The 13,869-nt window shown below is 38.7% G+C and overlaps 1 protein-coding gene across 1 annotated transcript; it reads right to left on the reverse strand.

Annotated features, from left to right (window-relative positions):
* Positions 1-1,475: 1,475 nt before the first annotated feature.
* Positions 1,476-11,460, reverse strand: LOC139982869 (putative protein phosphatase inhibitor 2-like protein 1). Its single transcript, XM_071996018.1, has 4 exons — positions 11,300-11,460; positions 9,279-9,473; positions 5,857-5,960; positions 1,476-5,357 (listed from the first exon to the last, which is right to left on the reverse strand). The coding sequence occupies exons 1-4, from the start codon at positions 11,413-11,415 to the stop codon at positions 5,191-5,193; spliced, it is 582 nt and encodes a 193-aa protein (XP_071852119.1). The 5' UTR covers positions 11,416-11,460; the 3' UTR covers positions 1,476-5,190.
* Between the last annotated feature and the right edge of the window lie 2,409 nt (positions 11,461-13,869).

Genomic DNA, 13,869 nt, shown 5'->3' on the forward strand with positions numbered 1-13,869 from the left:
TTCCAATCTTTGGCACAACAGAAACTAAAAGTCCCATATTTAGTTTGAAAATCCCGACATTTGTAAGTACCATTTAGATATTGATAACAGTTTTACTGACATTTTATATGATATACACCTATACTATAACAGTGGCAGCATTTCACAACAAGAATGTTTCCTTACTGACTTGGAAGTTTGGCAGCGTTTTCCGTATTCTATACACATTCACAAGTATTATGTTGGTGCCACCTCACTGAGAAAGGTTACATAATTGCACACTCCAATGGCCATCTTCGGTACAACCTATATTGATGTATAAAATCACAACACAAAGTTCTGCGTAGCACTGGAAAACGATTAAAAAACCGATAAAGAGTTCACAAAATGATTCGGATTAATCAAATGATTCACACAATGAATGTGATTGTGAAGTTAACACCATTGTGTGAGTTCACACAATGAATTCTTATCGTTCTTATTTTAGTTTTATTCTACTTTTGCTTTTGTTATTTCAGGGCCTCGGGGGAGATTAGCTTTACGCTAACCAAGTTTACCCTTTAATGTTAAATAAATCATAAATAAAAACAGTAAATTAGGAAATCACGACGTTTAATAGTGAAGCTGATACAACACAAAACTAGTAAAAACGTACATAGGAAGTAATATGCTTCAATGAACACACACTGGGAAAATCAGGAAAAAAATGGAAAAGTGGAAAAGGACACAGGCGTGACTGAAACATGATATAATCTCTTTGAAATATCTAATATATATATATTTGTTGTGCTATGCTAGTTATCGGTGTTGTGTTCCCCTTTGTCATTTTTAATAACTAGGGAGGATAATTAATATATATATATATATATATATATATATATATATATATATATAGGCTATATATATATATATATATATATATGTATAAATATATACATATATATATATATATTTATTTATATATATATATATATATAGATATAGATAGATATATATATATATATATATATATATAGATATTTATATAGATATATCTATATATACCAAAGTAAACATTAACGAAGTTTATCCACATTTAAATAAAGAAAATAAAAATAATAAGCAGGTATGTGACTGGTGTAGTTATAAACCATTTACTGAACCTTAGACTGACCATGTTATGATTAAAGTCAACCACATTTCTATGTGTAAAAAAAGGAAAAAGTGAATGCAAATGTTATACAAATGTTCACCCTAAGGTTTTTTTTCCTCAACTGAATGCCGGCACGAACCAGGATCGGGGGAGGGAAGGTGGAGGATACGGAGAGAGGGGGTTTATGTTCCTTTCTCTTTAAAATCCTCTATCTGGCCCTGGGATTTGACTTGATTTGGCTTGAGAGCTGAACCCTATATGGATTCAATCAACTTAACCAGGTTCAAGGTACGCCTAAATCTTGTCACTGAAAAACACAAGATACATTGATCAACAGCAAAATAAAATTGATGTCATCCAATACAAACTATGCACCTCCAAGAAACCAGTTGATTTAAGTTCAATATAATATCTATTTAACGTAGGATAAATTGAGTAAAGCCCAAGGTATATTGATCAACTTTAAATATAACTGATGAACCAATACAAACAACGCACTTCAATGATACTAGTTGATTTGAGTTAGATATTATACTAATTAAACCCAGGATAAATTGATCAACTTCAAAATATATTGATCAACTGCAAAATCTATTGATGATACCCAAATTGCATTGATCAAAAATTCCCACCACAAATTTGAACGGTGACAGTGAGATAACATTCATTTAACCCAAGATATATAAATATATATAAATATATTGATTAATCACAAAGATATATTTGATCATTGCCCAAGATAAAAATGATAAATGTTGATACCAATGGAGTAAATTCAACAGATCTACAAACCAAGGAAAACAAAGATATTGATCAAACACAGAAACAAACATCAATTGATAAAACTATTGTGAGCAAAAATAATTGGCAAGTAAAATGGAAAAATACTCTACAATCGATATATTTAAAAAAAAAATCTGGGTTAAAGCAGTGAAATGCTCAGCATGCATTAATGACCAGCGGCACAATGCCCGACTCATCCAGACCCCACTCCAGTCTACCATAGGAACGTTGAAACATTGTGGATGGTCGGGCAGCGTGCATATTCTTTTAGACTTACGACTGATCGTAACTTTGCCCATTTTTAGGTCAATGTGTTGGCTTCGGTAGAGAAAACTGAACGTGAAGCGTGTTCCCGACTGGTAGAGGGCAGCCTTCGTCCTTTAATCACACGCACACTGCCTGACTGACTCATCCATGATTTTCCATCTTACCATGGTCTGGTTGATTCTGGTCATGTTCAGTTGCAAAGTGTGCAGTGCCCCTTTAATTTTACTCGACCAAAGAAATGAGAATCAAACCGAAAAATGTTGTGGGTTGAGTTATAGATTCATCTTAAATGTTACTATTTGCAAGTCAAATTGGCCAACTGGTAGCTTGTTGACCCCCCCCCCACCCCCCAAGAAAAAAAAAACAATGGATGACTGATAAACTCAAAATCTTAATATTTTTGTAGCTACACAGATTAATTACAACTATACAGTTACGGTACAGCATCAACAATCAAGTTATTTTTTATTATTATTCTGTGTTTCATTATCATAGTTTCATACTTAAATAGTTTCATTCTCTGTATTGTCAATATGGAGGACAATATTTTAATAAATACAAATAAAGAAATAATATAATTATTCAATAATAATTGACAAATGATTTTGACTTAGCCAATAATAGAGCAGATAGAATAAGGAACATGCACGATGACTTCTCATCAGATGTAAAGATAAAAGTTCAACGTTTACAGACTTTCATCAAGGCCATGACCTATTGACACGGGCCTATAAAACAACCAGTGTGACTTCCTGGTCATCGATAACCTGTCACACCCACACACACCCCAAGTGGGCCCAATTCAAACAGTCGCTCTCCCAGGACAGTGCCTCTGCACATTGCTGTACGCTAGGGGGCTTTCAATAAAGTAGAGCCATAAACCGGCGCTCGCAACTCTATATTTTCGAGTTACCTCACAAGATCCAGATTTGTACGCCTTGGTGAGGAGAGGTAAAATGGAGATGATATTTCTCGCCCAAGGACACCGTGTAAATGATCTGGCCAGGACCCTTGAACTTTTTTGTTTTACAAACTAATTTCAACACAACAACTTTTCTTGCATCTCAATTGTATTATCAATTGTATTATCAATTGTATTATCAATTGTATTATCAATTGTATTATCAATTGTATTATCAATTGTATTATCAACACTAATAAGTTCTTCACCTCTACAATATATTTCTACCTCCTCTGCCTGACCAAAGAGAACTGAAAGACAATATGCAAAAAGTTTAGAGATAGGGTCATATCCTCTACATTGTGCATGTGACTTTGCTGGGTGTTTCCAAGGGGTTCGTGAATTTTCAACACAACACGTAAAGTAGAGCCTGGATTCTTTTAGAGGCGCGCGAGACTCGGTGAAGGATTTACCGTTCTAGGACACCAGTGACTTACAAGCGTGGTAAAACATTGTCCAAACAAATAACCACCCCCCCCCCCCCCCGACCACTCCACTCAACCCAGGCATGAGTGAATGGTAAATTAAGACTTAAACCACTTTCCCTCTGGAAAGGGGAAGTTGGTGTTGCTACAAGTGTTGAGCTGTAAACAACTGAAATTTGATCATGACAAGCTTTTCATAGAGTATTTAGAGCATATTTGTAGGACCAAAAACACATTCAAAAGAAAAATCTGAAAAACGGTAAGAAAATTGAAATACTGGCACAATCAAAGACTAATTCATTATGAATTTTTTTTAAAGTACTTTGCTCTACTGATCAACAATGCTTATCCCATTCAGGATCATAACGATTAACCGACCTTGTTTGATTTATAAATGACTGCTTCGTTAACGGGTAATTTCACCTTGCACATCGAGTTGGTCTTTTTTGCATTCACAAATCAAGGGCAAGATTTGTGCTACAAGGTATGTTGTCTAAAAGATGTATCAATGTTCTGTTTTCACTGACACCTGAACTGGTTCTTAAAGGATGAACAAATGCAGAAACAATGACCGATTGACCGTATTGATATGTCAAAGACGGTTAAAATCTGCCCTCGTCAATCTGGGTCATACTGTAGGTCTCACTAACGCCACTTCTTTGTCTTATAGAAATGGCGTTTTTAAACATTCGCAGGGTCATCGATGAAATTGGCTGGACTACAGAGACTAGCACACACAGACCATTCGGTCATCTCAACAGAAGAAATACACAAAATCCAAAAGATAAAGATATTTTATCACAAATAACACATTTAAAAATGCACAAGAAATTTGTGGAGGAAATTTGATGTCGTTTGTCAACAATTGTCGTCGTCTGAAATCGTTCGTATGAAGCATTAAAGCACATGCTTTCCCTTCTAGAAACTTTTGATTTTACAAAACAAAGTGGAGGAGAATAAGATGACCCCTCCGGGACTCAAGACGCCTTCAAAAAGGGATCAACTTGGCGTTGAGGTGGTACACCCACTCTCGACCTCACAGAAATTCCCCTCGGTTAAGACCTTGAAGAGCCAGCCCCTTTGTTTATTGATGTGAATCTGGTTAGTTTTGGGATTGGGGAAAGTAAAACGCCACTTTATGGCATATACGGGGAAATTGCACACTGAATCTGGGGGGGGGGGGGGCAGTTACATACCATTTGAATGAAACGTTACCAGCTACCTCCAATGTTTCTCTCTTTGGTTCCATATCGGTTCTGTTTCTTTGCCAGCCCCAGCAGCAGATATGACAAAGATCACGAAGGACAGGAACCCCAAAGTCTTCACCGAAGAGACTGACATATATATATATATATATACACACCTACGGTATTATCTGCGCGGCACTCCAAGCACACAGTTTGTGTCCCTGCTCGATCAAACATCCAACATCCGATCCCGGACATTTCAAACTGACCTTTGACGGTCGCCTCCTGGTCGGTCCTTCCTTTTATTCCAAAAAGACCCGTTCGTCGTTCCATACCGTACTTGAACTAAAATAATAAATATCACGCAATCGAAAATACGGCAGGTATTTTTTTTTTTTTGCAGCGACCGATCCGAGAGGCTCCCGTCGAGCCGTTCGTCTGCATCACACTCGCATCTCATTTCTCCTGGTCTTCCTGGACTTCCTCGGAGGTAATCTCTCCTCCCTCTCCCTCCTCGTCGTCCTCGTCATCAAATTCGTCGGCGATGAGTTGTTTCGCTCTCTTCATGAACATGGCTTCGTTGTAGTGTTGCTTCCGTTTACTTTCGAATTGTAACTGTTTGGCTGTCAAACAAACAAAAACAAAAAGAAAGGGAGGGAAAGTAGCCTTATTTACAGTACCATTTGGTTTCATGAGGGAAATAGGTTAGCAATAAAAGGTCTCAACAAGCAAAAGGAGTCACTCCTCACCAAATCAAACTACAAGTTCAATCAACAGATCTATACCTAATGAGATTGATAATGGACATTTCATGTTAAACTTGTGATTTGCAAATATTAGTGCAACTAACACAGTAAAGTATAGAAGAAGCAGAGATCATAGGTGACGTTGCCAAATTGGAGTCGAGGAAATCACAGCCTGCTCTCTCGTAAGGTTTTCATTTATCCCGGTCGTAGCGATAGGTTAAAAAACAAGAATCATAGAATGTAGTTAGGTTAATTGTAAAAATATGCTTACCCACCGGTCACAACTACCTCCCACAAACCCCCCCCCTCCATCGTCCCTGCTCCCTCCTTCACCCCAGATGGGATATGGCTGGTAACCGTTCTACAGGTGTCTTACCTTTTTCTTCCTCTGTGAGGTTACTTTCATCTTCATCATCGCTCTCCCCTTCTCCTGCACCCTCCTGCTCCCACCACCTCGGCTGTGCAGCGTCCTTCTCTAACCTAGATCCCAGTGAAGACCACCAAAAAAGAGAAAAACAAATGCTTGATAAGATATTGGGTTTAACAAATTGTTCAAAAGTACTTCCATTCTTTTGTATTGATTGACTGATTTTTTTTTTTGGGCTTTTCATCATTATCAAAAGTTTTGATAACAATACTAAGTATTACAAAATCCTGTAAAAGTAACAGATACAGTCAGAATTCAAACCTTGTGTTGGCAGGATTATCATAATTTCTGGTGCTCTTCCAAACTGAGCTATAAAAAATGCTTAATGTTGGGTTTACAAATTGATCAAAAGTACTTCCATTCTTTTGGATTGATTGATTGATTGATAATTTTTTTTTTTTTGGAGGGGGGGGGGGGGTTTTCATCATTATCAAAAGGCTTGATTATAAAACTAAGTACTACAAAATCCTTCAAAAGTAACAGATACAGTCGAAAGTCAAACCCTGTGAAGTCAGGATTATAAGAATTTCTGGTGCTCTACCAAACTGAGCTAAACAATCCTTACTTAATGGTAAATCCCTGAAATTATCAGGGATCCTGTATCATTTTTGTCAAGTTTCAAATTATCTATAATCATAATTATCAGTCTCCAACTGCTGGTTTACCGACTCTTTTTGTGTTAATAGTCCGGCTTACATGAGTTAAAAATTTTGACCCTGGTAAATATCAAGTGACCTCTGACCTCTATCAAAACCACAGGGCTTCCAGAAAATAAATATCTCAATCATCGTGAAATTTTGTTAAAGTCAAAAGCAATTCAGAGATATAAAGTTGTCTGAAAGGCCATCAATATTTCTGCCAGGGTTGGCCGGATTTAACCGGGGCGGTTTAAACCGGCCGGTTTAAACCGGTTAAAACCTGGTTTAAACCGGGGGGTTTTGACCACCTGAAAGTGGTCAAAACTGGTCAAAACAAATTTTGTGCATAAACTGACATTTTTGTCAACCCAATAAGAGATTTTCATCTACCTGTACATAGCAAGTATCTAAACCAAGTAGGCCCCTATCAAGCAATATTCAAAGGACACATGTGGAATACAGATACAGTTTTATTAAAGAGTAGGCCTACTGACACATACTGTAACCTATCTAAATTGGAGAACTTTTATTTCTTGAAACTTCCTAAGTACAATTTACAGTCTAAAGTTAAACTGCAATTGAATTTGGAACAACTAATTTACTACAGCTCAAAAAAGGCATGTCAGGACTTCTGTTGATTTATCAGTACAGGGCAATTCTGTTAATACAGTAGGTATAAAAAATGAAATTTGGTCAAAAAGTACAATTGGTGTCGGACGTACAGTACATCTCCAAAAAATGCCAACTTTAAAACATCTGTTTCTCAACACTTGTTCCCAATTGAGCTACTTAACTTGCATCATTCAATTAGTGAAAAGATACAACTAATATGTCTGATACTAATTATCAACATGTGAATGACATTTTGCATATTCCCGCTACATTCTTTGGTTGGTGTTCAAATATTTTCCAAGGGAAAAATGTACGTCCGACACCAACCATATATATAAAGGTGATTTCTTGCAATTGCAACCATGCTGATAATTGTATGCTGTAGTGCAATACTGAGTGTGCTAACTAATTACACATACACTTCTTAAAACTAAAATTTTCGCACCCAACAGATATCTGAGATTAGTTTTTCTGTTCTTGACAATGCATTTCGTGCGAGACTGAGTGAGTCCGACATTGAGCACATACGTCATGACACGTGATATCTAGAGTAGTACTGTAGGCCTGGCCTGGTACGGTGTACCTCATAAGAACATTAAAGTTGAGGCATAGCCTAGTCAGAACATACATGTGACATCTTCATCAGCTTCACAATTTTGTATATAATTTCATACTGATTCTTGGGAAGAGAAGCAACCAAATGGGAGAATACCTTAGAACAGATATTATGAACACTCCAATGTTATGCATTATACTTCACACTACCCAAGACCATCTGAAGAACTTTGTCGGGAGCTTCCGAATTATTTTGAGTTTTGACCGGTTTAAACCTAGTTTTGACCGATTTAAACCAGGTTTAAACTGCTTTGTGGTCAAAACAGGTTTTGACCGGTCAAAACCCAACCCTGATTTCTGCCAGAAAATAGCTATTAAGCGGTTGTGGGAAAAGGAAAGCTCTATCTCTTTATATCTTTAAATATCTTTATATCTTAAGGACAACATCATGAATCGTTCCTGTTTTTCTTAATTTCTGAACATGTTTCCTCTCCATTTACCCAAAAAAATATTCTGCTCTTTCAAATTTTGGAAAAATTGCTTTGATGACCATTGGAGGGATTCCCTGATATTTTAATGAAAATCCAATTTATTTTCTAACTTGACCCCCTCTCCCTCCCCCCCAAGAAAAAGATGCCTTGTGCCTGTCGATCCTTAATTGAGTTAATTCAAGCCCTGATTTATTTATATCTTACATATTTGTAAGTCAATTACGGCTGGGAACTGCCTACCACAAGTCTGGTAACCAAAGAGACAACTCTAGTGTATATCCTAAACTCTGGAGTGCATCTAATTTATTTCTTCAAGGGGTTTAAGATTTTAGTGTATACACCCTTCTGTCTCAAGCAAACAAAACATCTGGGATGTTGTGGGTTCTAGATCTGACTGGCTAAACTGAGGTGATTTTTTAACCATACAGGGGTCCCACCGAACATGGTCCTCCAAAAAGTAAAACTATTCCACAATGAGCTAACAAATTGTAAAATGGATAGCCACCCCAACATGACTAAATATATAAGCCAGTGGGCTTCCCAAACGCACTATCATTGGACTGCTGCTTTAGTGTATTTTTTGAAGGATTATTTCTGGTCGTCTCTCAGCCAATCAGCCTCAGGTTTTACTCTTTTTAACAAATTTTGGTCGTCCCAAAACTGTAGCAAAATAACAATGAACGACCAATACAGTATAGGTGTACACTGTAGGAGAGATGTGTAGGTTAGGTAAACTTGGTGAATAGAACACTAGCTTTTCCCCTTCTGGTGGATCATGGGCCTCCAACAATCTTCGTCTTAGACCAGTATTTCCGAACGTGACGGAGTCGGAGGGTTTAGATACCAATTAATCATTTTCACCTAATGGAGGTTAGATATTTTTGTTACAATGCAATCTGAATTTTGATGTAAATACGACTAAATTCTTCTTCCGATGGAGGACCTCCCAAGCTGATCTTGGTTGTCTCAACTTGTCCAAACAGAACTACCATTTCAAAAATTTGCCAGGACTGCCCTGAGGGCCGATACTTTCATGGAAACCATTGTAAGTCATCCATTTTGTATGATTTCTGACCTGTCTGCTATATCGGCGAGATTCGGACCGGCAGCTCCTTCCTCCGTATCGCTCTTAGGATCTTCGTCATCCCTGTCCGGGTCTTGGTATCTGTTGTACGGTGTGTCCGGTTCGTCTATCTTCATGTGTCCGTAATCTTTGCCGGGAGGGTGGTACGTAGCTAATATATTCATCTCATCCCACTTGATGCCATCTCTGGGAAGCAAAGTTTTATGAAAAAGATGGAATGTTTCAGAAACCTCTTCCAAGAAAAGCGTACATCCGTAAGACTATGGAAACACCGAAACAATACTCTGATCAGTTGTAAACTGTAATGGATCCAGGATTTTATAAAGAAGGGGGTGGAGGTGTGGCCCTGTGATTCTTGAAGCTGCAAGAGGGGGGGGGGTGCTCTCTGAGGCATATTATTTAGACTATTAATTAGGTGTAGGCTTATATTTTAAGTACTGTAAATTGTAGCGAAATAGAAGGTTAAACTTGAGATATGTTTGATTGAATGTGACCAACTACTCCAGGAAGTTGGATCACAGTACTAGGGGATCTGTGATGTCATCTAGACAAGTGCTCTTTGGAAGCTTTACTTATGCTATTAAAATCTACTTGTTGATTTATCCTTGAAACCTGATTCATTTGGAATGTTTGCATAGCTGTAGTGTCAAAGTTCTCTGTAGAGAACTTTGACAGCTATGCAAACTTAGGATTTCATCAAAATGCATCTTTCTGTAGAAATATTCTTTTGTTTGTGAATAAATCATTGAGATATTATAAAGAAAAACAGACATTTTCAGCTTAAGTGCCATGATGACATCATCCATTCTGCTGTTGCCAGCTATGCATTACAAAATATCAAAATTTAAAAAATTCATATCTTCACAATACAAAATGCTATGAGGATGTGGTTTTCACAGTTAGATTCAGCAAATTTTCAGCATTTTTGTTCAGCAATCAACTTATATCAGAATATTCTTTCGAGTCGTAAATAGCTATAGTGAGGAACATCGAACATGTAGCTTCTTGCATTTTTTTTTTAAACATCAAGTCTATAGACCAAGTTAGCTTTCACGCATTCTGATAATCCATTCTGTACTCACTGTCATAATCTCCATTTAAAAGTCACAAATACATACATGTATGTACCTGTTTTCTCTACTGGAAAACAGAAAAATTCATTGTCAGTTAGCCAGTATGCTCCTGAATAAATATGGCGACCTGATCACATCAAGAAGTCAGGCAGTTTCATTGGGATTGACTTATGACATTCCACTTGTGAGACAGGCACCAGTATCAACAGCTTTTATATCTTGCATCCTTATAAATCTAAGTTTTAGTTAGGCCCACCTTTACGAGAGGGGATTCTTGTTAACTTCAGATGTTGACCCATTTCAAGAATTGGCATCCACATAAGTTGTCTTGTATCAATGAATGGTTCTCTCACTTTTACAACATTTGTCTTAGAATTTTGGCTCTCCACCTCCTAAAAATAAGACAAAGGTCTAGTACTGTGTGGAACCTAAACTGGTGACATAGCCGTTATCACTAACTACTGAAACACTTAATTAGGCCTAACCTATGTTACAAAGACAGGCCTATGATGGACTCGTTTTATAAACTGTAGTGTAGGTTAGGTAACTATAGTGAGAAAATTATGGCTGATATATCTTTGACTGGCATGAGTCATGTTTCAACAATTTCATTTGACGGCTGACCAGCAATTGAAAGGTCGAGATTTCGCAAAACTAAGCTCAATAAAACATGCATGCCACTGTCAGACTGTTCCTGTAGCGCATATATAGCCTATGTCTAACATTGTGGAACTAGATCTACTGTACGTATCGTCTCATGAAAGTCAGTTGTCACAAATCGCATACATGCCTGCATTACCAAACGTATACACCTAACACTAGGCTAGGTGTAGCCTGGACAGCATCTGTTAGGCCAACCGTCATTGATGCGTTATTAAGTTTATTCTAATAATATATCGACTGTGCAAAACTAATATTCAGAATGTGTAATATCCATACTCTGCCTTCTGTGATGATTCACTGGGCTGCCTTGATAATTTCAGTATGCCCTTCTTCTTAGCCGGGCTGGACTCCTTTTCGGCCATTCTGAGATGAAAGTACTGTACATAGATCATTATTTATGGAGCGCCAAAAGGCTCAGAGAACCATCAATTTCTATGCAGAGAACACAATGTAATATAATAAAAATCATGATGATAATTGACAGTTTCATAATCTTGCATACGTTAATGATGTCAAAACATTCCATGATCAGGGAAGGATCCGGGGTTTTGAAAAGGAGGAGTGTGGTTTTGGTTCCTTTAAATCCGCCATGGAGATTTCCCCCGGGGGATTCCCCAGAATATGACAGGCGTGACATATTTTAGTCTGAAGCATAAATTAGACCTAACATTAGGTATACACGCAAGGTTGTACTATAACAACTCTCTTACATTTTTTGTTGTGGGATGGAAATGGGAAGGGGAGAGGTGTTCATCCCCCACCCCCCCCCCCTCCCCCTCCCCCTACAACTCTGTTCCTCTGGATGCGAGCGTGGTGGTGAAAAAAACCTTTGTGTGGTTTTTTGGAACCTTTTGGAAGGAATATCAAACACAATGGGATTTGGTGTCAAGTAAATGAATAGAAAAGTATCGTTCGCCCTGTCCTATATATAATGAGATGGCACTGGCGTATCAGCAGCCCCTGGTCAATTACCGGCCCGGATAATTAAACTGGGCTGAAGAATAATGAGCTTCACTCTTCATTGTAATCCTTGATGCAAAATGAAACTTGATAACAATGCAATTTTGACAGGCACAACAATTGAAAGTGTTTGTAGGCACAACCATGCGTTTAAGACCTAACTATGGACCCAATTTAATTAATTATATCCCGTTGTGAATCCTTTTATAGGTCATGCTAACCCTAACCCTATATAATTTCATTAGCGTATATCTCTGTCGCACGCATTATTTTACGAAGGTTCATGGTGATGGAATTAGTTGTTTTCCCTTGACCAACAATAAATGAACTGTACACATTTCGATGTGTGGGTGGGACAAGTTACCAATGACCAGTGGCGTCGCCAAGGGGGGGCCAGGGGGGGCACGTGCCCCCCCTGGAAAACCTAGTGCCCCCCCGGGTGCCCCCCCATCTGAGATTTGGGTTGGTAAAAAAATATATATATATTTTGTTATATTCAACTCCCATCATCTGAGTTGGTATTTCATAAGGACAAAGAAGCACAGTAATTCGTATTTTCTTCCAATGAGCTGCGAAAAAATTAACAAGTTTATCCTTGAACGTCGGGTATCGAAGTCGTAACCCGCGCCATCACAACAGGTGTCGATATTTACATTGAATGTGTCAGTGCTCACGCCATACCAGCGGATATACAAGTCCGCTTCGCGAGCTACATGACTGTGAGAAGGGAGGGTACTGCATTATGTTGCCTTGGTCTGAGGTTGACAGGTTAGGAGCTGACGAAATGTGAGAATGTGAGGGTCCGCAGGCACCATACTTGCCGATATTTGTGGACCCATATATTAACCCTGTTGTGTAAGGGGTGCAGAGGTCCTTTGAGGTCAGATGCTTGTAGGAACAAATGGCGAATGTTCACACCTGCATACTGAGCCATACTCGATGTGTGATCAAACTTTGGATTGCATGGTGAGATCCCTGATAGGAGCCAATAACGATGCTGGAACCTGTTACATCTTAATAGATAATGGGCGAAAACGAGAAGGTCAAGAAAGGAGTCGGGATCATGCACACATTAATTCAACAAATGTAGCTTCAATTGATAGGGTTAGGCATAATATCGACAGCATGTGGTTCATATCCTCCGCAAAATTCTGCGCCTTGTTAAAATCATTACCTCAATAAGAGCAATTTCTGGAGATATCTTCAGATCGAATTTAGCATCAAATGTGGCAGCATTTTGCATCTAGCCCATCCTCCGTATGCGAAAATTTTCCAAAGGGGAGGGGGGGCAGTGGCGGCGGAACCGGGGGGGGCTTGGGGGCTTGCAATCTGAGAAATTGCAGGCTTGAGACCCATATTTTAGGGCTAGGTATTCGCAGCATAAAACACTCGGGAAGTGCCGTTTCCGGCCATCTGGGGGTTTGAAAAACCCAAAATTTTCTTGTACTCTCCGCGCCAACCAATGGTGGCGCTCCGCTTAGATAGTCTCTACACATTAGTCCCCCCCCCCCAATAATTTTCCTGTTCCGCCGCGCCTGGAGGGGCACCCCCTCCCCTTAGACCCCTCCCCAGGACGTTGATCCGTATCCACCTAAGTGCCCCCCCATCAAATGCTGGTGCCCCCCCTGTGCCCCCCCAGACTGAAAAGTCTGGTGACGCCACTGACCAGGAGGTTAAAGTGTTGTTAAGTTGTGTGAGGGTGCCATGGCCTTGAACAAGCCCGTAAATCCGTCAACTATTTGTAACTTTTTAACATTCGTCATACGCATCCCAAGTGCACTGTGAATACATTCCTCAAAACAGTGAGCTGCATGGTCATTTATATATACAGCGCATTTCATTGTCAATTGGTGGCAGTATAATGATAATTATTATTGTGTGTCGAG

Source organism: Apostichopus japonicus, chromosome 16, assembly GCF_037975245.1.
Source record: "Apostichopus japonicus isolate 1M-3 chromosome 16, ASM3797524v1, whole genome shotgun sequence".
NCBI lineage: Eukaryota > Metazoa > Echinodermata > Holothuroidea > Aspidochirotida > Stichopodidae > Apostichopus > Apostichopus japonicus.

Excerpts from the sequence above, each read along its gene's own strand:
- LOC139982869 (XM_071996018.1), bottom strand. The coding sequence starts at position 11,415 with ATGATCTATGTACAGTACTTTCATCTCAGAATGGCCGAAAAGGAGTCC. Across the intron at positions 9,474-11,299 it reads GAATCATCACAGAAGGCAGA|AGATGGCATCAAGTGGGATG; the intron begins GTATGGATATTA and ends TTTGCTTCCCAG. Across the intron at positions 5,358-5,856 it reads CCTCACAGAGGAAGAAAAAG|CCAAACAGTTACAATTCGAA; the intron begins GTAAGACACCTG and ends TTTGTTTGACAG.